This window comes from Microtus ochrogaster, chromosome 17 (assembly GCF_000317375.1).
Source record: "Microtus ochrogaster isolate Prairie Vole_2 chromosome 17, MicOch1.0, whole genome shotgun sequence".
In the NCBI taxonomy this organism is placed as follows: domain Eukaryota; kingdom Metazoa; phylum Chordata; class Mammalia; order Rodentia; family Cricetidae; genus Microtus; species Microtus ochrogaster.
In genome coordinates this window covers 35,251,293-35,278,070 of record NC_022019.1, presented here as the reverse complement: position 1 = coordinate 35,278,070, position 26,778 = coordinate 35,251,293, and the positions used below count along the sequence as shown (strand labels likewise).

Sequence of the window (26,778 nt, the reverse complement as noted above, 5' to 3'; positions counted from 1 at the left end):
GAGAGAGAGAGAGAGAGAGAGAGAGAGAGAGAGAGAGAGAGAGAGAGAAAGAGAGAGTGTGTATGCCCACGCGCGCGTGCTCATGCTTGAGTTATGTGTGCTTTTATTTATATGTTTACAAAAAGTTCACAGCTCTTAAACTTTATTAGAAAACACATCTATATACATATGCACACACATATTTAAGTATATAAATTCAAAAATACATTAAAGCTATGTCTTAATTTATAGATGAGAAATGACTGCCTTAACACTGCTGTCCTCTTATCAATGGGATGGTGTTCATCTACGAAAGACAGATACAGACTGGCTGAGGTCTGTGCCGTTCTTACATGGTAACCAGATAACTTCTTCTTTTTCTCTCCCTGTCTTTACATCTCTAGTTGCCATGTACCGAGAACCATCTTTGCATGATGTTGGTGAAACGGTTCCGAAAGCTGGAGTGACTCCAAGCAAAAGTACAAGTGCATCTGCAATAATGAATGGAGGAAAACCAGTCAACAAGTGCAAGACCACATAGCCAGATCCTCAGGTGTCCTGACTTACTTGTCCAGAGCACAGTGGAGTGATTTATCCTTACTAGACATTCCTGCTCCTGTGGCTGAAGAGCCCCAGCAATCAAGCTGATGCTTGTTCTATGCTGTCTCAGACCTCCTTCGTTGCAAGTGGATAAATCTCAACCTGTGGTCCCCCACACCAAGAAGACACCTGGACAAACCAGCTAAACTCAGACCATGGAATGCCCTACCAGATATGGAATGCCTTTTTAATATCTTTTCTGTGACTGTGACACTTCATGTGAATCACATACTTCACAAGTACACTCAATACCTTGCCTGCTGACAGCTACCCATAATCCTTTTTTGAGTCCTGTTTCAGCGAAATCCATGTGTTTAAGTTCAATTTTGTAGCACACAAAGAATATTGAGAAATTTCTAGTTAGACGCTGTAAACCTGTGCTATCATGGATTTCTCTTTTTCCCATTTTTGCAAGGCTGCTTGCTCCACTGTCTGTGACATTTAGCAGGATTGTGTTCCTCTGAATCTTCAGTGTTGTAGTTGGTTTAGTTTGGAGAACAATCAGGGAATCAGGAAGGAAGCCTTCTAAACCTATTACTACAAATTGTATCTACAAAGATTAAGGTTGTCTTTGGCTCACATTACCGATTAAACACACATATACGCTCTGTCCAGTAGGAGACACTGGACTCCAGAGGTGGTCATGGCCTGGGTAGACCAAGGGTCAAACACAATCCATGGGAAGCTCTCTATGATAGGTGTTTGGCATCCCCTCTAAGTTTATTCGTGTGTGTATGTGTGTGTGTGTGTGTGTGTTTTATACATATCACAAGCTTACTGGTAATGGTAACATTTGCCTTGCCCAGCGAGCAAGACCCACTTGGTTTTTGAGAAAGTGGGTCCAAAGAATTCTGTAGGCCTTGTAGGCCTGATTAAGGTTCATTTTTTCATCTATTAATCCTCATTATTGGGAAAAGGAAAAATAAAAACAAATCATTACAACTTGTAAGAAATATGCTACCTAAATCCATTTCTGGCCCTTTCCTCCCTTTTTTTTAATGAAGATAACTCAATGCCCTCTCCCCGATTTGGGCTGCATTCCAGTTGTCCTCAGTAGAGCATGGGCAAGGCGGCTGTGTGTTCTTTCCTGCAGAAGCAATGCACACGTTAGTATAAATTAGACTTTAATATTTTTGGTTTTTAATACAAGTTTCTAAACTGGATAATAGAAAAAATTCTTTTTTTTTCACAGCTTAGCATGCTGGGTCTGGTACTGTGTGTGTCACCAGTACACAAATACCTCTAACTCAGCTCTGTAGGGTCCAACAGGTTGGGTTTGAGGTAAATTGCAAAGATATCAGAATGCAGTTTATTGAATACCCTAGATAAAACTAAGACAAATCAACACACTCCAGCATTGGGGATCTGGGCCATTTAATTTATTTAATTTTGTTTTCTTTTGCTTTTTGTAACTTCATTTTTAATTAAATTCTGTGGAACTCCAAGTTTAAGAGTACTAAGAAAGGTGGTAAATTTCTGGAGACAAGGTTTGAAGAGTCTATATAAACTGTTCAATATTGGATTTAAAGAGCTTCAAACTGTTCAATACTAAACTGTTTGGAAATACATTTGTTACCTGTGTGTACACAATAAAAATCCATGTTTTTTTTCTCAGAAAATCTCATTGAGACCAAACTGAACCTCTTTTCTAGAAAACAGTCTATGTGTGATCAACGTACTGGCCTCTTTTTCTGATTTCCATGTGGCAGAATAACCTAGCTGCCATTGGCCCCCATCTACACTGTGCTTACTGGGAAATAATTTACTCATTGATTTCATGAATTTCCATGACAGCCCTTGCCCAACATAGAAAAAAAATTGGTTTGCTTAGCTGATTAAAGATTCAGTATAAATTTAACTATGCTTATTTCATTTTCATATTGGATTCCATTTTAAGAAATAACAATTAGCATAATGTTTGAGTAGATTTATTGTCAATAATGCTCAATTACAAATACAAAAAAATGATTCCTTTGACCATTACTGATTTGCTGTTATGCATAATTAGACAAAACCCATTAAATGATTATTTAGGGAAGACATACATACCATAATATGTAGTAAAATGTGAATAATTTGTAAGTCCTTTTAGTTGGCCTTATAAACACAATTTATACCCATCCACATGTACACACCCCCCAAAACTAGCCTACCTTTCTGTTTTTGCTAACCAGCATTACTTGAGATTTCTGTTCTGAAGACCTGGCTAGTGGTTAAAATTAAGGCAAGATTTATTTTTGTAAATGATTGAGATTCATGTTAATGTTTTCCTGTTTTGTTTTCCAAGAGTTGTCAGTTGTCTATGAGAGAATGTATTACTGTAATCCTAGTGGTTTCTTCTAATATATGTTTAGATACATTGCAGAGGGGTTCTTGTTATACCTTTCATTTAGTTAGACCATTTCCTTTGTGTCTGGTCTCACCTGTTGCATGGGAAGAGGAAAGCACCAAATGAACTGCATGTACTAGGACCCATGTAGAGGTACTGGTATGTATTTTTGATTTACATACAGAGAGCTTGTCTGTATTGTACAATTTGTGTTTCTTACCATTTGTTGTATTCACAGATACAACATATCAAATAAAATACTCATATGAAAGCATATGGAAACCATAAATAACTTTATGTACAAAATAGCATTGTATCATCCTAAATATAGAGAACTCCCTGTAAATAAGTTGATAAATTCAATTTTCCCCTTTACCATGCCAAAGAAAACTTTAGCTCCTTGATGATACCTCTCTTGCTAATTTTCTGAAAGAAGTTCATCATTCCTTCCCTCAGAAATTAAGTTTGCTATAATTAAGTACAATATGTCATCACTGATGTTCTGTATAGTAAATCTGATGGAACACATTTGTATTTATAGACTGTGTGTTTTATATCTCCCTCTACGTATATCCATTGTACCATGTCTCTAAAAGACCCATTCCTTCTGCATGCACATCTGGTGGGGGAGGGATAGTTCTACCACCTTGTTATGGTAGCTGATTGCTTTACCTATCCATCAACAGTGCTCATTAATATTAGTCTCTTACATAACTCAAGTGTCACAATTTTTGTTTCCAAATAAGTTTGCTTCCTGAAATTTAATTTTTTTTCCCAGGAATTAATTATGGAAGATACTCAAATAGTCTGTCTTGTGTGAAGTGTAAAAAGTAATTGAGTACCCTTTCCTTATGTATTCTGGAGAATTTGGGATCTGTTTTAAATGTATTCTGGAGAATTTGAGGTCTGTTTTAAGTGTTTGCTTATCCTGGGTGCTTTGGGGTGAGGACTAAATCCAAAAAGGATCCCATGACTTTTGCTCTAGTCTTTCTAATTATTGACTTCCCAGCAAGTAAACAGAATGTATCATACCTCCCCACTTAATTATTAAACTACTAAACCAAATATTTTCCCCCTAAAGGACCAATATCAGATTTGGTACTTTAAGCAAACAAACCCCAACACATCCTTTGTTGCTCCTTAAAATGAATATGTATTATTTTGTTAAAAAATTTCTTCCAGATATTACATGGATAATAGATATTTGATATCCCCTGAAAAAGAAGCTTGAGATTAGAATGACAAAGTTTCAATTTAAAAGAAACAGAAAATAGTTTAAAATGATTTTCAATTTTATATCAGAAAACAGGCATATCATAGAAAAACAATTAGGCTAAATGTCCAATTATTTTCTAAAGTACAGATTTAGTCAAATATAGAATGTAAATTGTATTGTTCTGAAATAAAGGACACAAGGATTGGCTTAAAAAGTAACACACAAAGCTATGTGAGTATGTGGAATACTGTGTGGGTTTCAAAGTTGTGACAGTTGAGTTTGCAGATTGAGACTGTTGTAGTTTTTGTTTTTCTTGTTCTTGGTTCTCATTTAGTCTAATCTTGATATCTGCTGGTGAGGCTGAGTTTGTTTTTGAGCTGGTAGAGGTAAGTCATTCCTGGTGCTGCTGGAATCCAGATGAACTTAGGATTTCTTAAAGGCAGTAGGAACAATAGTTCTCTTCATATCTTGAGGACTTTTGTTGACTTTTATAATTCCTTTGGAAGGATTCTCCACTCATGGTTTGTTAAACAAGTGCGGTGAGGATCAGAATCATCACCACTGGTGAACCTAATGCCACCTTTTCAATTATCATGGGTCCCCGTGTAATTTTTGAAAATCACAAGCAAACCAAAGAGATTTGCTTACTTTCTCCTACTCATTAAAAATTTGTCCTTGCTCAGCATTTTCAATGAGGTACTTTCTATTTTGGAGTCAAAGTACAGAATCAAATTAAGGTAGGAGATATATTATGTCTTTGCCTGTCACCATGTTTTTTTGTTTTCATTTTTTTAAACAAAAGTGTGTGTGATTTTCACACACACACATACACACACATGTTACAGCAAACAAACTGAAGGTTTTTTAATGTCAGTTTTCTAAGAAAAAAACTGATTAGAGTTTAGGTTACTGTGAGACATATATTAGCTTCCTTCCATAATTTGTAATAACACACTCCAGAACATGGCAAACTACAACATACTTTCCTGTTATCTAAATTTTTAAGACACGTTTTGATCTTCATAGAATTACCATTTCTCCAATGTTGAACTCTATTCTGAGAACACTTATATGCTAATGATGTTTTAACACTTTTTCTTGTGAAGATTTAAGAAGAACACCACATAATTTTGTGGTAGAAGCTACTTATAGAAATGATAAAAACTAGAGAGAGAATTGTAATAATTAAAAAACACACACTTGGGGTGATGAAAGGCACCAGGAGGTAATTCCAAGGGCAAGTCTGGCAAACTATCATACACAGCTGTGATTAAAGTCAGCCCACAATCTGTTTATGTATGGCTCAGGATGGATTTTTATTTATTACAATTTTAAAATATTAAACAATTAAAGAAAAATCCTACAGTGTTTTATCCAGTATCTATTATACATTGTTCACACCTTTAGAGAAGGCTGAGTCCTGCAGTAGGGAAATCAGAAGGTCTTTGTACCATGAGGGAATGGTCATTGAGTCTCATTTTGGATATCACCAAACATATCATCAGAATTGCTACTGAATTATTGTAATTGGCTTAAAATGTATATAAAGAAGAGGAAAATATAGAGAAGAGGAAAAATGCAATCATCCATACTATACCTTAACTCCTTATATTTTCTTCATTTTATAAAACTGACATTGATTGCCAGCTCAGTAATAGAAATAAAACCTATGTGGCTGGGTCCCCTAATCTCAGGATAGAGGCAACAATTTTATAAATAGGTTAAATTCTCAGAACCTTATTATTACTAAAAAAACCAGCACCAGTGAAATTGACTCTTCAAATACTTTTCAGTATTTAATTTTTTAAGTAATACAGTGGAGGCATGTTTTCTTTACTTTTGGTGACTTGACTGATAAAGTCCAAGCCATGACTCTAGAATATTTACATTATTAATATAAAATTTGCAAGTAAAATTTCATCTTAAAACAATACAGAAATGATTTTGCTATGTTATTTTAGGATTTTACAAATAATTCACATTTAGGAAAAAGGTATTTTTTTAGCTATAAATAATGGTTGCTTCAAATATGTGTATAAGTAGATCTAACTGTATATATGCAAGGGAACCCCAAATATTGTACATTTTCATAATTCAATGTGAGTTTCATACAAAGCAAAATTTCACCAAGAAAATAAACATTTTGTTCCTATCACTGAGTGAATATTTGTAATTTTGATTTAAGCTATTTCTAGATTTTGGGGTCCATTTCTGAACTTCTAAAACAGGTATTGTTCTTTTTGACCCTGCCACTTCTTTGAAGAAAAGGAAGTCTTTTAAGAGCAATGAATGCAGTATGAGGATCCTTGTGTTTCTAACTAGACACTGTTTTCTTCAGAGGACACATTATATGAATCAATTTAAATAAAAACCAGATTTCTTGTACATGTAACCCATGCCTAGTCTTAAAAAACATGGCCTGTTAGTTCCTGGGATCTAAAGTGGGCATTCCAATTCATTTTTATGTTGTGTTTGTTTTCAGTGCATAAATAGATATTGGCACAGAATATAAAAAAACTTATGTCACTATTTATTAAAATGTCAAATTGTACATTTTTTATTTCTTCCTGTAAGACATTCTTGTGAGTATAAAGCCCTTTTGATCTGGTAAATTCCCACCTATCATTATACGTCATATGTGTCTGTCATTATTTTCCCAATATGCAAATTCAGAGTCATATGGAATTCTGGAAAAATTCTACTGATTGGTTTATGTGAGAATAAATATCATCCTTATATTCTGATACAGTGTTTCAGTGGTGTCAGACTGTAGAGTCCTAAATATCATGCAATTTAGCATTTTTTACTACGTATTGGCAAAGATTGGGTATCGGAAAATACTTTGCTGTGAGGGTCTTTCTATTTTCTGTAGAGTTTTCAGCATTGTCTATGGTCACTACCTCTAAAATGCTCATAGCACAAGGACTCCTACCATACCCAGTATGATAACAAAATTATCTGTAGACATTGCCAAATGTCTTGTGGGTTGCAAAATTGTCCTCCTCAGTTGTGAAACACTGATGTTAATTATGGGAGAACAATTCTTCATGGTATAGTTTACATCAGTTTGCTAAAGTCGTTTCTAATGAAGACCCATATTTCACCCAGGCAGTTAGAAATAGAAAAATACACAATAGTTTTTCCTACTGCTGTATACACGTTTTCCTCTAAATTTCTAAAATGGCCTAGAAATAAGAATCCAGTTGTCTCTCGTAGAATCATTAAGGATATTCAGTGCCAAGCCAGATTTCACATGCGTTTCCATTCCATCCATCCCAGCATTCACAGTTTCCACAGCTACAGATTCCATTCCCTGCAACAAAACACGTGGATTAAAATGATGATCAAAAAGCAGCATTAGAATATATGACTGTAAATCATAACTGTTCATGAGAAAACCATTCTATTTACCCTCTGTGTTTTATAAGACAATGACATTATTATGTTATTTGAAACCTGAAAGAAGTACAAGTTTAAGATACTTAGTGACATCTCTTTGTTGCCATAAGCTGTTAATCAAACAGTACTGACTCTTGCATCACTCAGCTAGGCTCCCATATCATAATTCTATTTTCTGTTTGTGGGCAAACCATGTCTGACTTACAAATAAATGCATAAAAATATAAAACCCCTTGATATGAAGTTAGGCAGGCCAGAGAGCTAGAAAAATATCTTTGTGTAGTAAAGTGGAGAGAAAAAGTGATTGTCTAATTTAATGTCATGTCAAAATAGTTATCTTTAACCTTATTAAAATGTTTGATGACAAAACTATTTTGGGTTACTGAGAAAGAATTTATTAATGGTATATTTAATCAGCTAGAACACTATTAAGTATGTGTACATTTTATATTTAAAATAATAACTTTAGGAGAACACATTTATATGTTATTGTTTAACTTGGTTTGGTGTTTTTATAGCTAATTATTATAATTCAACTAATTAGGTTTGTGATGGCTATCACACAGTCAAAGCTTTTGTATACTCTATTACTGTCTTCCCCACCACATACATATTCACATGTATACACAGCTCGCTAAAACCAGCCAGTATACCTTGTGGCATCTGAGTGCTGCTTAAACAGTAGCCTTCCCCTGGACCATGTTAAAATAAAATGATTGTCTGAAGAATTCTACATTTGCATAACTGTCCATATGTAAGTTTGTAGGGCAGATTACCCTGTAGAAGTTTCCAAACAATCATATAATCTGGCTTCATCCTTTTGCATTCTTCTAGGACAAATGTTAGTGAATCTTTACAGATGCTCACTTATCCTTTTAGAATTACTACGCGTGCGCATTGCTCACTGGAGCATATGGGAGCTGCCTTCTCTGGTTACCTAAAGCAGTGTGGTGGGTGCCATTTAGCTCTGTTGTCATCCGTGGCACAAAAGAATTAGTTCAGTTTAATACCTGTGCAAATGAGCCCATCGTGTTTGTCGCAGTCTCTGTCATCACAGTCACAAAACTCCCCTGAAATATACCACTCTTCTGCAGAACAAATACACTTTCCACAATGGCAAGAACCTGAAATCACAATGGGTATTATTAGCTATTGCGAAAAAAACTAAAGGTTTCCATCAAGAAGAGAATATCATTGAAACAATGACAACAGACTTATAATAACCTATATTCTAAAGGTAAAAGTTTATCGAACAACTGCTTTCACGAGCGAAGGCTTTACTTACTCAAATACATAAAGGTCATTCAGGAAAGCCTTCATTATAGACCTAGACAGTTGCAATTAGCCTGGAGCAAATGTTCCTTGGTCCAGTCTGGCTGAAATGTCAATGGAACAGGATATTGCTCATCCTTAGAGATCTTTTCCCCAAAAGGTATTCAAAATAGACATTTTGTTTCGTCCTTTTTTAATTGAATTGCATTTCAAAGTTCCTGTTATCTAAAGGAATCCAATACTAAATTATATTAAATGAAGATTCATTTTGTAATTTAATAACTACTAAATTATTATCTTACATTTTTTGCATGATTTTCTTGAAATGGGGATACACAAACTTCACACTGAGTGGCAAAGTGAAGTACTAAAAATTCAGACACAATCCCTTATGTCTGATTGATGTCTCAGACCTGCCCTTCAGGATTTTATCTAAAATCAGGAAAAAGTCCTAATAAACCCAAAATGGGGTCCAATCAAATTTCCTACCCTTTAATAATTTTCTTTCTGGTTACCTATAACCCAATTTTAAAACAACAAAAACTATTTAGTTATTGAAATATTTTGGGTAACCAAGACTCTTTACTAATAGCATATTTAAAATAAAAATAAGGTTTGTGTTATTTCAAGAAGAAATTTCTCAGTCCAAATATCTTCCAAGGAGAGCTTTGAAGATCATGCAAAAAGCTGCTCTTGCTATAGCTAGAAGGACAACCGCAAAATTCAAAAGGACTTTTCCATTTCCTCATTTGGTTTTTCTTTCTGGACACAAATTCTGTTTGCTAAAAGATACTGAAAAATATTGCGAAGTTACTCAAGTGACCAATCACCTTGAGGAAATGTGAAATAGAAAATCTTTTAAAGCAGTTAGCAAAACCCCAAACTCATTAAGTTCTGAATACTGAGAGGAGACTCAGGGGTGTTCTGAGAACTTCTCCTGAAATAGGGTGACTGACGAATGATTAACAACCTGGGAGCACAGAGAGCAGAAAACCTGGGTTTGGGGAACACTGTCATCAATATCACGGAAGAATTCAAGTTAAAATGTCCTAAGCATTAAGTGCTATATGAGTTCATGACATGGAAAAGGTATATGCACTTGAGGTGAAGGAATCTCCCACAACCAAATTTCATTTTGGCCTTTCTTCGTCACACATCTCAAGACAAGTGATCAGTCAGAACTAGCTATAATGTGACAGTTGTATTTATATTTAACGTCTACTTATTTGTTAAGTGAAACACAATGTCACTTAGTATTTACCTGTTTTACTGAGAGTCTGGGTTGACTTGCAGACTATTTAGGGCAATATATGAAGATCTACCACTTTTGTAAAGTAATTGACAATGTGGTGGTTGCCTAGGACCTTATCTGCTGGTCGAGCGGGAAAGACATAAGAGCCTCATAAATTCTCAGCTAGGAAGAGAGTATACTCCTTTTAGAATTAATTTTACCTAAATTTAAATATTTTGTTTAAAATTTATAGATATGGAAATGGTGAACAATCAGTAGTTTATTTAACAAATGGTAAATGAAATACCTACATATGCACTCCATTGTCTATCACAGAGATACCCCCTTAAAGGAACATCATGTTTAGTGGCTTATTTCCATTATAGAATAAGGATTAACTATTTAAGGGATTAAGTATTTCTGTTTCTTATATAGTATCTCTTATATCATGAAGTTATTTCTGCAATAGAAATAAATGACTTCATATATTTATGATATTAATATAACCACACCTAGGATGCCTTTTCATGTGTATCATAATTCTTACAAAGAGTTTACACTTCATCTTTGAACTTATCTCTTGCCTGGAAATGATTCTTATTACTTCTTTTGTTTCTGGAATGCTTAGATGCAAAGTATAGCACAGTATTTTCCCGAGATGAGCACGCTCAGCTAAAGTCAATGTGGTGTATGTAGAGTGAATATTTGACAAGCAAATTATAGCTCCAAATATAGTAGGTGTCATAAAGTCTTTAGAATAAAACTGGGATTTGATTCTGTGTATGCTATGGAAGTAATCTTCCTGGTCACCACAATAATCCCAGGTGTGTTGTTTCTCTGTTGATGATTGGTAGGAAATTCTTCTACTCCCTCCAAAAATAGGAACAGCATAGCATGTAGTACTAACACAAGGTATGTAGTCATTAGAAACTATTATAGATCTTTATTGTAGAGAGCTCTGGCTGTTCTCATAAATAACTAATAACGGGGTGGATTATCTGTATCTAGAAAGGGAAAAGCCTGAGAAGATCCTGTTTAACAAATGTAAGCTTACTGAACACCTCAAAGTGAGCAACTGTTCAACTCAGCAGGCTAGAACCCATTCCCATCAGAGGCTCAACCCAGTTGTAGGCTGCAGTTTGCCCAGCCTGTCCGGAACTCTAGAGTGATAAATCTGCAGCTACAACACCATTAACCCATTTGTTTTATTCTCCAAAAGGACTCTTAATAATGTTCCTATTTTCCTTTGTGCTTTGTGCTGGCTTCATTATTGAGAAAATTTTTCATCTATTTGTAGAACATTCTGAAGAACTAAAGAGGAGAAAGAAACAAACTTCATTTGAAGATGAGAATGGACTAGTAGAAAGAAAGGATGGGGGAATTGCCTCAGACCGCATTCCAAAACCAGTTAATAATATCTCAATCCGAATCAGTTTACCATTTAGTCACCAATTTGATGGAGGAAGGTCATTGGTTAAAAAAATAAAGAAACTGCTTGGCTGGCCCTCATAGGTTAAAACATAGGTGGGAGGAGTACACAGAACAGAATGCTGGGAGGAAGAGGAAGTGAGCTTGGACTCGACAGCTCTGCTCTCTGGAGGAGAGACTCCATGCTCCCATCTCCAGGGTGGATGCAAGAGCTCTGCTTTCTGAGGCAGGCGCGATTCAGCTCCGACCCAGGATGGACGTAGGCTAGAATCTTCCCGGTAAGCGCACCTTGGGGTACAACACAGATGATTAGAAATGGGCTAAATTAATATGTGAGAATTAGCCTAGAAGAGGCTAGATAGAAATGGGCCAAGCAGTGTTTAAATGAATACAGTTTGTGTGTTGTTATTTCGGGCATAAGCTAGCAGGCAGCAGGGGTGCTGGGGATGCAGCTCGCCACTCATATTACTACACCTATTTGTGATGACTGTCCCAACAAAAACATCCATATAGTTTCATAAGTGAGCAGTTCTTGCTTACAGAGTTGACTAGCAGCCATACTGGGCATGACATCTAGGACACTAGGATAAGTTTAGTCTTGAAAGTTTAAGTTTTTCCAATTCTCTGTTGTGAGGATAAAGAACAGGGGTAGTCGAGAAACAGATGGATGAACGAGGGTACTCTGGACTTGCTAATGGTGTGGGTGCAGCAATATCACTGTGTCAGTTCAAGGATATATTTAAGGGCTTGTCCCATAACGTATCTCTGACTATTGGAGTGATTACTTGGATCTAAAATAATGTTATTAAGACAAACATATTACCACCATGTGCCACCATGGAACCTAATAAATAAATAAATCCCCAAACCAACCAACAACAAAACCACTATAAATTTCACTATATATTCTGCAAAGGTAGCTAAACTTAGTGGCAACATGGCCACTAAGCACATTTCTCTTGGTCATTTACAAAAACAATTTCAGCCTGGGATCAAGGCCCATTCCATCGCTGACTTTCTTTTTCATTACATCAAGCCTGACAAAATGCTGCAACCCTAACCCCAGCAGGCAGTTTTCACTATTGTACTAATGACGCCATCTGTTCTGAAGGTCACAACGATGTATCATGTTTTAAATTTTTCTATGGAGTGATTTATTGTCTTGGCTATAAATTTGTAAGAAATAAAATGCTATTTATTCATCGTCTCCTGAAGTGAAGGCTTTATTCACAGTTCTTTAGCAAATGCATAGTTCAAGCCTGTCATATTGGTGGAGGCGGGTGACAAAGTATCATGGCATGCAGGCACAGGCTGGTCTCTGGCTCACACCTGTCCCATAAGAAGAAAAAAGTGTCTGTACACTTTGGTATTGCCAGAATAGGGCTTTTACTACATGAATTTTGTAAGATTATATTAGTCAATTAGATTCATCAGAGATACAGAGTGAAAGGGTGTGAGAAAAGAAAACGTCCTTTCTCATTCACCATGTTGAAATTCCCCAGTCCCTCACTTGCTGTACTTTTACTGTGATTCTTGGAGGCAGGGAATTGGACATTTCTCTCCTTGGAGCCCCTAACACCCTTGTTATCCTCTGTAACAAAGAAAAATTATAGCTGCAAGAGCTTAGCCCCAGCCCCTTTCTTCTATACCCACCATGAGGCCTCCAGAAAGGAGGAGAAGAAGAATTTCACCACTTTTTGCCTATCACTAATGTGAGCCATGAAAACCAGAATGGAAAGCCTTGAATAAACTTTACATTGTTCTTTAAATTTAGCCGTGCCCAGGCATCCTCTAGGATCTCAATGGTCAATGACCTGTCATTAAACTCGCACCATCCAAAGCATTAATTGGGAAAGCATTAAGTAGGAATTGGTGTTTGGTTCGATTTGAGGATAAATATTTAATCAAATTTTGCATTCTTTTTCTTTTTAGAAAAAATTTAATTCATTAAAAACTATGTATGGGAATGTTCAATGAGCATGAGAGGAAGGGCCATGCAGGTGAGAAGATGATGTCTAATCCCCTGGATTGAGTGTTATAGGCAATTGAGAGCCAACCAATGTGGGTATTAGGAACCAAACTCTGGTTGTCTGCAAAAGCAGCAAGGGTCTTAACTACTAAGGCCTCTCTCCCCATCATTACTCAACGTTTTTGTATTTTCTATATGCAAATTACCTAGCTGAAAATTCTGAATCAACCCAATTGCTTATATATTTTATGGAATAATTTTGCATAAAATTCATTTAAGAGAGTAAATGGACTGTAACTCACTGCATGAGTGAGTATAACTTTCTGTATCCTTATGGAATTTACAACTGGACATGACTCAGCCAAAAGCTATTTATGGTAAGTTTCTACATATAAATATTTAAAAACTACACCTGGGTTTTTAATATAAATGGAATCTTCTTTTGGTAAAGCTTTTGTGAAAACTTAGGAGCTTCCCATCTTTTACACAGACAAAAAGGATTATAGCACCTAGTTCTCACACCTGTTGCTGATGCTCAGCTTTCAGGGTTAACACAAGCTGAATGCCTTTCCTCAGGCCAAGTTCATTCTGGACAAACTGGTTGCTACTTGCTGTTCTGAGGGACCAGGTGTCTCAGCAGGGATGCAGCTCCAGCAGTGATACTCACCCTTCCCTGAGCACAACATGCCATCTGCTGACTCACACAAACTCTTGCTTTGTTCTTCTGTCATGTTACACTTCCGTGGGTGTTGGCAGAGCTTGCCAAACCATCCTTTCTCACAAACACAACGACCACAGGAGCATGTGCCATGGCCTGTGAAACAAACATAGACGAGGATAAGAGGAAGATGTGACTAAATGTGTAGAAAAATTAGTTTATAAATAGAGCGTGTAAATCATAGGATCTCATCTACCATCAGACACACTTTCCTTATACATACAACATTCTGACACATCATTGTTTAAAACAGCATCCCAACAACAATCAAGCTTAGCATGAAACATTTGGATGTTGTATAGGAAAAAAGCATTCGAGAAAAAAAATTGAAATTATTTAAAATGGAATTGTGAGTTCTTTCTTATTTGCGTTTCTATCAGCATATTGTTTGTGTCAATCTTCACTGTGCAAACCATTATACTCAGTTCAGTTTTGAAGGCTAGTCACGTCATCGCTGCTTGCAGGAATTGTTAATTGCTCTCCTGTGGCTTACTAATAAAAACAAAAGATATTCCTAATGATTTCACCTTTTTACATTCCTCTTCACGAACAAGAGCAGATAGAGCATAAATACTCATGTCTTTTATTAGTGTGTCAAAGTTAAAAATTGCATGAGACTTGTGTTCTCATTTGACCTCCTGTCTTTGTTTTTTTTTTTTTTGTTTCTGATGTTTATTCCTGTTTTTTGAGATGTTTATCCTTTTAGATGAAACACTATGCTTGTGACAGTTATACAGGGGTATATAGTCCTCTCTACCTGTGTGTAAGCAGACATCTACTAGACTTCCAAATTTTTCAATTTAGTTTTTTATTTCTACCAAGTGCTTTGTTTCTTTCCTGATAGCCACACCTTCTTACAGACAGATCACTCTCTGAACCAGTTATTTGCCTGGAAATGATTTCTCAAGTATCTATTATGAACAGAATATGGTGCCAGGGACCATAGCATAGGAAAGGAAAGATGATGGCTGAAAGATGATCCTGCTGTGTTTACAAGGACTTGTATCACTGTCGTCTATACTGACTAGTGTTTATGGATCTACAGTCACCATTCTTTCTTAAATATGTGTCCTGAGACTCCTTTCTGCATATAGAAAGATTAATGGACAAGACTCTTTTGTTGAAAATTCATTATTATGATTAATTTAACATAACCACTTATGAATCCAGGTAGTGATTTTCAATAGCTTGACAATCTCAAAGTTAATGGGAAGCAGATGAGATACAAATTTAAAATAAATCTGAACAAAGACATCTATTCCCAAAAGTCTTTCCTCATTCATTAAATGCTGTGCTGTCATAGCCCATGAACTCAGGTGTCGTCCTCATCTTACAGATAAGAAGTTGAATGTTGTGGGAACTCCTTCAGACAACAGCCTTTAAGATACCAGCCCACTTTGGGTGTAGTCTCATGCACTATAAGTACAGATGAAAAGAATATGTGGTTCCTTTATTTTCTACTGGATTCGGTTCCCAGTTCCCAGCACATATAGAGGTCTGCAGACTGCTACCTTTACTGTGAGTTTATCCCCAAATTAGTAAACCTTTGTTATACTCCACTGTTGCAAGGAACTGCTTGTTCATCCCGGCAGCCCAGAACTGAAATAATCACACAGAAATTGTATTAATTAAATCACTGCTTGGCCCATTAGCTCTAGCTTCTTATTGGCTAACTCTTACATATTAATTTAACCCATTTCTATTAATCTGTATATCACCACGAGGTCGTGGCCTACCATCAAAGTTTCAGTGCGTCTATCTCCGGCGGCAGTGGCTCCATGGTGTCCCCCTGACTCCACCCTTCTCCTTCTCCCAACATTCAGTCTAGTCCTTCCCGCCTATCTAAGTTCTGCCCTATCAACAGGCCAAGGCATTATTTATTAATGGCAATCACAGCACACAGAGGGGACTCCTACATTACTCCATTCAGGGCTACTGTGGAACTCTTTGGTACTATGACAGGTGAACCTCTAAATGCTATGCTATTATGTTTCACATTATACTTCAAATACTGTAATCCAGTCGCACAGCACCAGAACTCGGCTCTAGTTGCTCGGATTTCATGGTCTGCACACCTTCCATGGCAGCACAGCATCTTTCTCTTTAGGAAAGGAACTGCCTAGTCATGTTTTCTTAACAAATGTCTTTTTAACTTCTACATCATCTGCAGGCTTGTACTTGGCTCTTTCCCCTTTCATGTCTCATCACAACTCGTTTACTTATGCCCTCTGACAATCCACCTAGATTTTATCCTCATGCTTGTTTTTGTGATCTCACAGACAACCCCCGCTGCAGAACAAGCAACTTCCAAAACTACAAAAATGACAGAAACATCCAGCTGCTTGGACAGTCACCCCAAGGTGTTGTGGGATATCATCACACTGTGAACAAGTACTGCTGTGATTGGGGTAATTAAATGTTGAGTGACCAATAGCGAGGCAGGAAGAGGCTAGGAAGGACTTCTGGGGCACAGAGGACTTTAGGAAGAAGAAAGGCCAGTAGACTCAGAAAAGTTCAGACATGCTATGAAGAACCACATTGAAGAATGTAGTTTAAAATTATGGGTTAATTAAGCTATAAGAACTTGTTAGAAAAAACAAGCCTAAGTTAAAGCCAAGAGTTCATAATTAGTAAGAAGTTTCTATGTCATTATTTGTGGGCTAGTGGTTCCTACAAGAAAGCTTATTACACATGGCATCCAACATGGAAGCTCAGATATCCAAACATAGGGCCTATGAAGGCTAAAAAAAAGTTCCAGACAGAGAGAGCTAGACATAGCTTCCTGTCCCACAGTTTCTCAAGCTTGCAGTCTACAAAGGTATGATCCTGGCCACTGTCTGCATGTTTTAGCCAGCCATCAATGATATGTGCTGAGCAAAACAGCACAGCAAATCAACACATCCTTTAAAACTTGCTCACATGGTCCTTCAAAGTTTACTGCTTCTTAGAAAAGTCTGTTGGATATTCTAGGCCTGTAGGTCAAAAATGGATATCTCAGTAATGTAGAGGAACCTTGGTATGACTATCTAAGCAGTCTGATATCTCTGTTGTTTCTATGGTTTTGAAAGTAGTTTTCTCTACACTTCCTATTTACACAAGGAATATTTTATGCTTCTTGTGATTTTTGTGGAAATTGAAGACCAAATATTTATACAGTTTTCCTTATTACCAAATTTAAAAAACAACTTACATAAAATATGTAAAGTGTATAAGGTTGAGAGACATAAAAGCTTAAGTTGATTATCTAAGATGTTTTAAGGTCTAAAAAAGGCTATTTTAAGGATGGCAATACAAGTTGTGATAAAAATTGGGTTAGGTATAAAATTTTGTACTCAATAAGATAGGATACATAATACAGTACTTTGAATTTGTCAAATACATATGGATTGGACATTGTAAATGTAACTCTTACTTGATAATTGTTCTTATTAAAGAAAATTTTGTGTTGGAGTTAAAACCTTCCATTCTTATTCAGACAAAAGAGGGAAATGTTGCAGAATATTTCTTCATACTATGTGAAGATGTCTCACTGTGTTTGGTTTAATAAAGAGCTGAATGTCCAATAGCCAGGCAAGAAGAAAATAGTCAGGACTGCCAGGGACACAGAGGACTGTGGCAAGAGGAAAGGCGAGGACGCTAGCAAACTCAGAGCATGTCAGACATTACATACTGAAGAGAGGTAGCCAAGCCACATTGCAGAACATAGATTAGAATATGGGTTAAGTTATAAGAACTCCTTAGAAAAGAGCCTAAGCTAAAGCCTAGGTTTCATAATTAATGAGAAGTCCCTGTGTCATTATTTGAAGCTGTCAGTCTGGATGACAAAGTTTACTACATCTCATGGCCTTTCTTTAGTTGTGTTTACTTATATGTTTATAGTCTTTTTAAACAATTAACCAAACCATGGAATTTTTGTGTCTTTATCTGTCTTCTCTCTCTCTCTCTCTTTCTTTCTGTGTGTTGTGTGTGCATACATGCATGCATGTGTGCATATGTTCCTGTGTGTGCATGCATCTGTTTGTGTGTGTGTGTGTGTGTGTGCTGTGCCTGAAGGAGTTGGAAAAAGCTATGAAGTGTTGGGAACAGAATCTAGTCCCCTAGAGGAATAACAAGCACTCTTAACCAATGAACCATCTCTCCATCACCTACAACTGCACCTTACTTTTTGAGACAGAATGCCTCCCTGACCTAGAAGATTACTGACTTGGCTAGCCTGCTGGCCTAGAAGGCACAGGGATCCTTATGTCTTTGCCTTTCAAAAAGTTGCTTATGCTATTGTCCCTGCCTTTGACACTGGATTGAAGATCAGACTTAGGTCATCATACTTTCACTACAAGTACTTCACCAACAGAGCCATTTACCCAAACCAAGCCATGAGATTTCTGTTAACTATAAAGATTTCAGGACTGTTCCTCTAGGCACATAAATCCCCTGAGGCCCTATTCCTATGACTCCCTACTTGCTGTTCTGTTTCCATGGTAATTAGAACCTTCTTAATCTCACTACGAAATGTTCTTTCCAAAAGTGATCCTTTTGTATTTTCCAACTCTTTTAAATGCACAGCTGTTCTAGATGCTCAGTTCAAAATGTTTTGAATAAATACTGAATGTCTTTAATTTTCCCCATAAAGAGAGCTGTCAAGCACTGTTAGTAGTACCTACAACATTACATCATAAACCTTTGAGATACCTCCCTGCCAGGTTTCACATTCTTGCTCACAATACCCTAGCCCACACTTTTTATATCACAGCTATCCTACTAGTCCTATGGGATTCCCTATTGTTCAACCAGGAGGTCCTTAATATTCATTAGATTCCTAAAAATCAGACTCTAAGCTACTTTTCAATCTTACTTTGTCTCTCCTCCTTTTAATATTACTGACCCTATGCATCTCATACTTGCTGGAGAAAGAATGCCTTCCTATCCTAATATATTCAGGCCCTGCCTAGCTAAAAATCTCAGCAAATGACTGCGTACACTTCCATAAAGAATTCTATGATATCTACAAGTAGAAATCATTTACGCCCCTCTGAGATTATTTTCTGAGTATGTGTGTGTTACTTGGATTCAAAGCCAAGGCAAATACATATTTTTCAGCATTTTATTCTACTCTGAAGTACATCTTGAGTCTTCCTTGGAAACTTCTTTATGATTTTGTTTCTGACTTTGCATGGAAATCTCTAGTGTTGAGGGAGGAATTCTGCAATTAATTAGGATATCACTGAGAAAAGGTCAGTAGCTCCTCACAGAGAAAAATATATTATGAAATTTGTGTGGAATAAAAAGGAATCATATTTGCCATTTATTAGCTCTTTTATCACAGTGTTTTACAAAGTAAAATTGGCAAGTATGCCAGGCAATCATCAAATCATTGGCATTTACATTTTGATTTGTCATTTATATGCAACTTCCCTTTAGTTAAAATCTTAATCAATTTTTAAAGAGTATTCTTAATGTGACTATAATTCAGTTATCAATTCTAGAAATGTCTGCACTGGGTATTATACTATCAATTTTGAATATAGTAGAGTAAATGAAGTATTGGCCCTGTTTTCATGGCATTTACAGTCTATTAGGGGTAAACACATGTCACAGCAAAATATACACGTGGGTTACTGGAGCTTAAGGGCAAACAAAGTCATTCAGAGAAATATTTAGCAAAACCAGTTATGAGAAGGGGCCAGGAAGCTAATGTTCTAGGAATGGAGCCTAGAAATCCTAGGGACAAGAAAGAGCTGGGCACATTTCAGGCAGTGAAGGCCAACTGTTTGAAGAAAAATGATTAAACAATTAATCAAACTGAAGTGAAATTCTTAGCAAGTTTGCTGTGGGACAATGGTCTTTTATCCTGTCACTTGTATTATTTTAATAAAACACTGATTGACCTGTAGCCAGGCAGGGAGTATAGGTGGGGTTACTAGGCAGGAATTAGAGACAGAGACAAGAACAGGAGAATTCTGGGAAGAGGAAAGCTCAGTCTGCAGTCATCACCCAGACAGAGAGGAAGCAATATGAGAATACCATATTCGTGTAAAGGTATCAAGCCACATGGCTAACACAGACAAGAATAATGGGTTAATGTAAGATGTAAGAATTAGGTGATAAGTAGCCTGAGCTAATAGCCCAACCAATTTGTAATTAATGTAGGCCTCTGTGTGTTTCTTTGTGACTGAAAAGCCACAGGACTAGATGGGACAGAAAGCTCTGTCAGCACAAGATATTTATCTTTGGTAAAAAAATTTTAATCTGTCCTGAGAGGAATGGAAAAACCACAGAGGACATTAAGCCAGATGATGTGGCGTAATTTACAACTTTAACTCTACTTAAGTAACTTAGTGGGTTGGGTATATTGGGGCATGTGAATTTAGAGAATATGCTAGGCTACTGATGATCAAGTCTAAGTGGAAATGAGGAGAAAAACTTTATATTTCTGCCTTGATGGCAGAACATGGGCCTATGGGATAAACTGTGAGACTGCAGGTAACATGTATTGAAAAACAAAACCAGAATAAAATACACTTTATCAAATAAAGAAGTTTTAGGATATTTAAGGGAGAGCATTTTCCCTTTGTTGAATCTCCTTAGTTTAAAGATAGTGGAATACAAAGTCAGATAACTAGATAACAAGCTGCATTCTGCTTGGAGCTCAGATAACAGACTGGGACTGATGCCCAGCAAATACATTCTGAAGTTTACAATAATACATGCCATTTTGAGTTTTAGAAGTGAATGAGTCTATCCAGGGGGAATAAGTTCCAACTAACTCTAAGTTTTAAGGCTAGGATACAAAAAGAAAAGCTAGACAAAGAGTAAAATTTACCACAGGAAGAAAATACCATAACAACAAAAAAAAAGATGTCTTAGAAATAAAGCCTACTGAGCACAATGTTTCTGAAATTTTGAGTTAAAAAAAACACAAGAATAATTAGTTTCAATCCAACTTTTCTCTGATAACCATTGTCATATCACCTTTGAAGGTTGTAAAGTATCCAGGGCCAACAGAACTCTGAAGAAATAACCTGTACTGAGAACAACCTTACTTCTAGTGGTAAGAAAAAATCATAGAAGAGAACATTATGAGGTTACCTCTAGAGTTTAGTTTAATGAACTATTGCCAAGGCTCTGAAACAGCTTTTGTCTAGTTTCCTTAGTCTTTGCACAGATAATAAATTTTTCATAAGCAAAAACCCATTCAACTTGTCTGACATGTTTATCTTGCCTCCTTGTCTTTTCCCTCATGAAAAATATTCACTAAGAATACACTACACTTCATTATCTAGTGCAGTACCCACCATAGGAAAGAATTTACATTTAGTCAATCTAGATAATATTTTCAAAAATTAGTTTCTTAATATTGCTTAGGCACAGGACAAGTAGCCACATAGGGCAGTTGATACTGTAAATAATTCAGAAATAAGAAACTCTGCCAATTGTGTGAGATATGTTGACTATGTCTTTTGGAGACAATGACCTTTCCCACTGCAACTCATTTTGTCAACTCTGTTAATTTGTTCCTAAAACCATCGTGATTATGCTTTAATAACCCATTTTATCTTTTAGGATTAGACTTAGCACCTCACACCGCACTAATATCCCTCTCCTTTTCTTAATATTAAAAGAACCCTCAATCTTTTTTTTGCTTCAGAGAGGTGATAATCTGTCCAACTAAAGTACCTGGTTAACAATGGCCATATAACCTGGTCCCAATAAATGAGACATAAAAGAAAATTTCTTGGTAAAGTTTCCAGGAAACTTGTTCTTTAAGGAGAATGGGACAAACAGGCAACATGCATCCATTCTTTTGTATCTCTTCCTCCTCTTCTCTTTTTCCTTGGAAGATGGACACATTAAAGGATTTCTAGGAGAATGAGAATAAACTTTATGCTTTGAGAACAGGACATAGCACAAATGTAAACAGAAAAGGTTTAGGACTTGGGTAGACTCTGACACCAACCTCCCATCCATTTGAGGAGTGCCATCATATAGAATTAGAGGGCCAACAACTTTGTCTAAGCACTGTTCTGGCTGATTTGTGATTTTAAAATGTCACTGATGACACTCCCTTAAATTTTGTGTTGCTCATCGTAGGAAGGCTTCCTCTTCGTCAGAATAGGAACCCAACAGTTCCTGACATTGTTGAATTTGTAATTGCAGACTGTATGATTTCCTTCTAATTGCAGTCATAAGCTAGAGAAGTCCCAGAAGAAATGGGGACTGATTGTGTAATTAAGAGGTGGCTCTTCATTATCCTTCCTTGCTTCTTAAATTGGACCCCTGGGCAGTTATTCTAGGAACAAGGGGCAATGAAAAAAACAATATACAGTCCACTTCTCATTCGCATCCTGGGTACAGGGCATGCAGGAGGGAAGTCTCTGATTAAGCTTATGCTCACTAAAATAATTAAACACATGTGGACCAACATCTGAATATATTCTCTTTTTGGAATCTGAAAATCATATATTGCTGAAAAGGAACAAATCTAAAGAGCTATCAGTGAGATAAAGCATCTCTAAAGACTGACTTTTTTGAGAAGAAATTCATGTCAATTTTCAGTTTATATTCATTTTATTTGTTAAGAAATGGTTAGAGAAAAATCTGCGAACCCTGTATGGTGATGGAACATGACTCACACACAAGCTAATTAAATGAAGAAAGGTCCTACACCATGCTGATTTTCTTTTTTGCCATTATCATGACTCTTTTGGAGGTTTTAATTTTAGCTTAATCAAAACTGAACTGTTGAAATTTATGAAATGAGTTACATTCACCTTTGAGTACTATTGATAAATTATCTTAACCTGCCAGAATGGGTTTCATCATCTTTAGTTTTAGTGTTAGTGGGTGGATTAACAATGTTGGCTCTTGGTTTTTGCATGATGGCTGGTTAGGTGGACATGTAGATGTTTGGGATTTACATATTGGTTGTATTCTCAAAACAGTGTTCTCAATCAGTCTCTGCTTTTGAATTAGAAGCTGTATTCAGTTCTCTGGCTAAACCCTGAATATGCCGAGTTCTAGACTAAACTTCAAGGTGAATCCATGGATCAGCCTGGTGGTAAACTGAGCAAATGGTCCAAACTCAAAATTTTAAATTTATTCTATGAGCCCATCCTAGAATAGTGTCCATATGTTTCAAACTTAGTAATGGCGTGCCCACCACTGCCTATCTTTAACAAGAGGGATACTAACTGAACTTTAACTCTCAACTTGACATGACCTATAGTCACCTGAGAAAGGAGTCTTAATGAAGGAATTGTTTAGATCAGACTGTCCCATGGGCTTATCTATGTGGGTTGTCCTGATTGTTAATTGATATAAGAGGTACCAGCTGTATAATCAATGCAATTTAACATACTGGAGAATTTGGACTTTCACTAACCATATTTCCAAATATTTAAATGAGGTTTATGGATTTAGATTAGAAAAGAATTGTCCACCTAAAAGGAAACCTAAAATAGACAACAATAAAATGTTATCAAGATATCATTTTAGTTGATATTTTTATCAATAAATTTCACTTTGGTTTTTGCTGTGCTCTTTAGTTAAGTTTTTCAAAGGAAAATGCTCATTTAAAAGCAAATTTTTATATTTCATTATTTGTTCAAAAAAATGAATCACAAAATTTGCAGGCAAGAGATAGAACTGAAATATGACATAAAGTGAGCTTACCCAGGATCAGAAAGATAAATACTATGCTTTATTTTCTCCTTTATGCTGTTAGCTTCTAACTTTTACATAAGAGGATTTTTTTTTGTCAGAGTGTGCAAATAGTCTCAGAAACAATTAAAAAGGCATCCACAAGAGGGGGAATATGGTATTTAGGGGATAATTTTGGAAGAATAAAATGGTACATGTGCAGTGGGAAGAGAAGTAGAAGTAGGGTTACTGAGGGTGAAGGTGGAGCAGAAGGGACCAAAACTAAGTGCATATGAAAATGCTTTAAGGTATTCTGTTACTTTGCATGCTGATTAAAAAATGAATCAAAAAATAAAAATAAAAGCAACCCTTTTTCCATTAAGAGAGGAGTATTTAAGACAATGCATAACAAATAGAGGTGAAGTATTTTTATCGTAAATAAGAGCTCCTAACAAAGCGTTGAACGAAATGTGGCTGAAAGAACACCTCAGCAGTGAAGAGCACTTACTACTCTTGCAGAAGACCCAGGCTTGGTTCACAGCATGCACGTTAAGCAACTCATTACTACCTACAACTATGGTTCCAAGGAATCTGATGGGTATCTGCATGCATGTATATCCTTAGGCTTACTCACATATAAATAAAATACATTGAATACATATTTTTAGAAGACACAGAAAAATGAAATATCTTTCCTCAAAATAACAAGTACATTTTAATCTCTATGATTTTGTTTAGCCTTCTCAAACCTAGATGCTTTCACATGAAAGACTAACATCCAAATATTACCTGTTATAAATCCAATCTAAGTATACTCCAGAGAATTCTATACTCCAAAAATAGATAAAGCTTTTACTTTCTCTTTAACTTATCTGTATCTTTCTGAACTTATAATTTATTTGAAGGATCTTCTTTTATTGTATGCTTGAAAACAACTTGAATTTAGGGAAAGATGATGAAGGGGAAGAAGAGAGGAATGGAGTTTGATTATATTCATAATCACAACCCTCCATGAATTATGTGTCTTGCAGAGGCATTGCACACAGAAGAAAAGTAAAATAGTTTCCTGAAAGGTGTCATTTGGAAGCAGATCTGGTGACATTATTCAGAAGAATTTGGGAAGATAAGAAGTAGAACACCGGGTAAAGGGGCAGAATTGTGGTATTTCCCAACTTCTCCATTGCAGTTAACCTCGTTGGAAAAACCATCTTTTCAATAAGGAGACAACTGTAATGTAATGACAACAAATGTAAACCTAAGCTCCTCCTCCATCCTTCATGGCAAAGAAACCCAGGAGTCACTGGGGCCTACGCTGGCTTTTACAAATACTATTGAGTCAGGAACATTTGTAAATACTGCTTATCCTCTGGAATAACATTTCTTCTCAGGTTCAACTAAATATTCAGATTGTTATTTCGAAGCACTCTCATTTCAAGAAAAGCACTACAGTGCACAGATATTGATGTTTCTATTTCAGAAAACAAGCTTTACCTCTCTAAGAGCCCAAGTCTCACACTGGGATTCCTCAAACATAGGTTTTAGGTGCCCCTCAGAGCAGAACATGCCTATTGCTAGCTTTAAAAAATCATGAGAATTTGTGACTTCTTTATGGAATGCTTGCTGTACTGTGACTTTAGTACCAAAATTGCTTCAGGTTTAAACATCTTTCTCAGGGGAAGATCTCTTGTGTTTTAAGAGTAGCTGAGAAATAGGAAAAGACCCTGATATTAAAACACTCAAGGCTCATGTAATATCATCCAGACAACAATAATCAGGAAAGAAGAGAAATTAAAACAGCAGAATTTTTATTCACTAGCTTAATGAAATCACAAAGTGACGATCAGTGCAAAACTAAGGTAGGAGGCACCGTTCACCTTTGCAGTGGCATTTAAAATGAACTATAGCTGATTGTCATTAATCCTAGATTTGCATTTGCAGATTCACTTATTTCTAAATTTATTTACAGCTGTAATATCACTACTCACAGAGTGATAGGAGCATATATGTGGAATTGTAGAAAGTATTGTGATTTAGATTAATTTCTGGTTAGGGGAAAAAAGTCATATTTTCCTTCATTTTCAGTTTTAGTTTTCAAATCCTAAAGAACTATTTCTTATCTGGTCACTTCAATGCTACATTTTGTTCTTGTTTTTGTTCTCATTTTGATGATTCAAAAGAGCATCTGATAGTATAATGAATACCTTTCTTGTTTTCCTGAATACAAGAAGGCCATGATATGTCTTTAAATAAAAATATACATGTTAAGTAAGGTTTGATCAGACATGATCAGGACTTGAATTGAATATTAATTACTCAGTTATATCCAAATGAAGTATCTTTGAACAAAAGTTTAAAAACTTATACTTTGAGCCATCATTGAAAATATTATGACCAGAGGCAAGAATCTAATACTGCATTTCTCTTGGGTCTGATGACTTTGCATTTGTTAATTCAGTGTTCAACATGATCACATAAGTGCCACACATACCAAGGACTGACTATACATTGTCCTTTATTGTTGGGAAGTATTATTAGGTAGAACATCATGGATGACTAGTACGCTATATGTAGTGTTTCTGACTCTTTATTCTTACTTATATGTTCAGGCCATCGTGAGATGATATCTCCATGTAGGAACTGTCCCTAACCGAGCAATAAAATTCAGCGGTATGTATACAGATGTAGGATACACTTGCCCTGGAGAATCGGGCTTCAAACTGTGAATCAGCTGGCTCACGGGTGAGAGAGGAAGAGAAAGTAAACCAGGTGTTCTTACTTACTTTAACCTGACTACTCTTGCTTTGCCCTATTCTTTATGTGGATAATTGATGGTTTGGGATCCAAAAGCAAGGAAAAAAGCTGTGTTTCTTTCACTTGTAATTCTATAATTCAACTTGGACTTTAATCTTACAGTTTCTTCCCCAAGTTTCTGTGTGAAACTGATTTCCTCCATCAGCATTTCTGAGTGAAATCATGATAGAATGTCAGCAGGCATAGAAAC

General features: G+C 36.2%; 2 protein-coding genes across 4 annotated transcripts in view; one reads left to right on the top strand and one right to left on the bottom strand.

Moving 5' to 3' along the window:
- Positions 1-6,868, top strand: part of Fgf14 (fibroblast growth factor 14) — a 477,073-nt gene extending 470,205 nt beyond the window's left edge. For all 3 annotated transcript variants that reach the window (XM_005355704.3, XM_013349332.2, XM_005355705.3), the window contains exon 5: positions 384-6,868. In XM_005355704.3, coding sequence (XP_005355761.1) covers positions 384-520 — 137 coding nt within the window. In that variant the 3' untranslated portion in view covers positions 521-6,868. The remainder of the gene's footprint in view (positions 1-383) is intronic.
- The window catches only part of Itgbl1 (integrin subunit beta like 1), a 187,348-nt gene continuing 164,752 nt past the window's right edge, over positions 4,183-26,778 (bottom strand). Inside the window, exons 9-11 of the mRNA XM_005355707.3 lie at positions 14,091-14,237; positions 8,534-8,647; positions 4,183-7,437 (exon numbers count right to left, since the gene is read on the bottom strand). Coding sequence (XP_005355764.1) covers positions 7,346-7,437; positions 8,534-8,647; positions 14,091-14,237 — 353 coding nt within the window. The 3' untranslated portion in view covers positions 4,183-7,345. The remainder of the gene's footprint in view (positions 7,438-8,533; positions 8,648-14,090; positions 14,238-26,778) is intronic.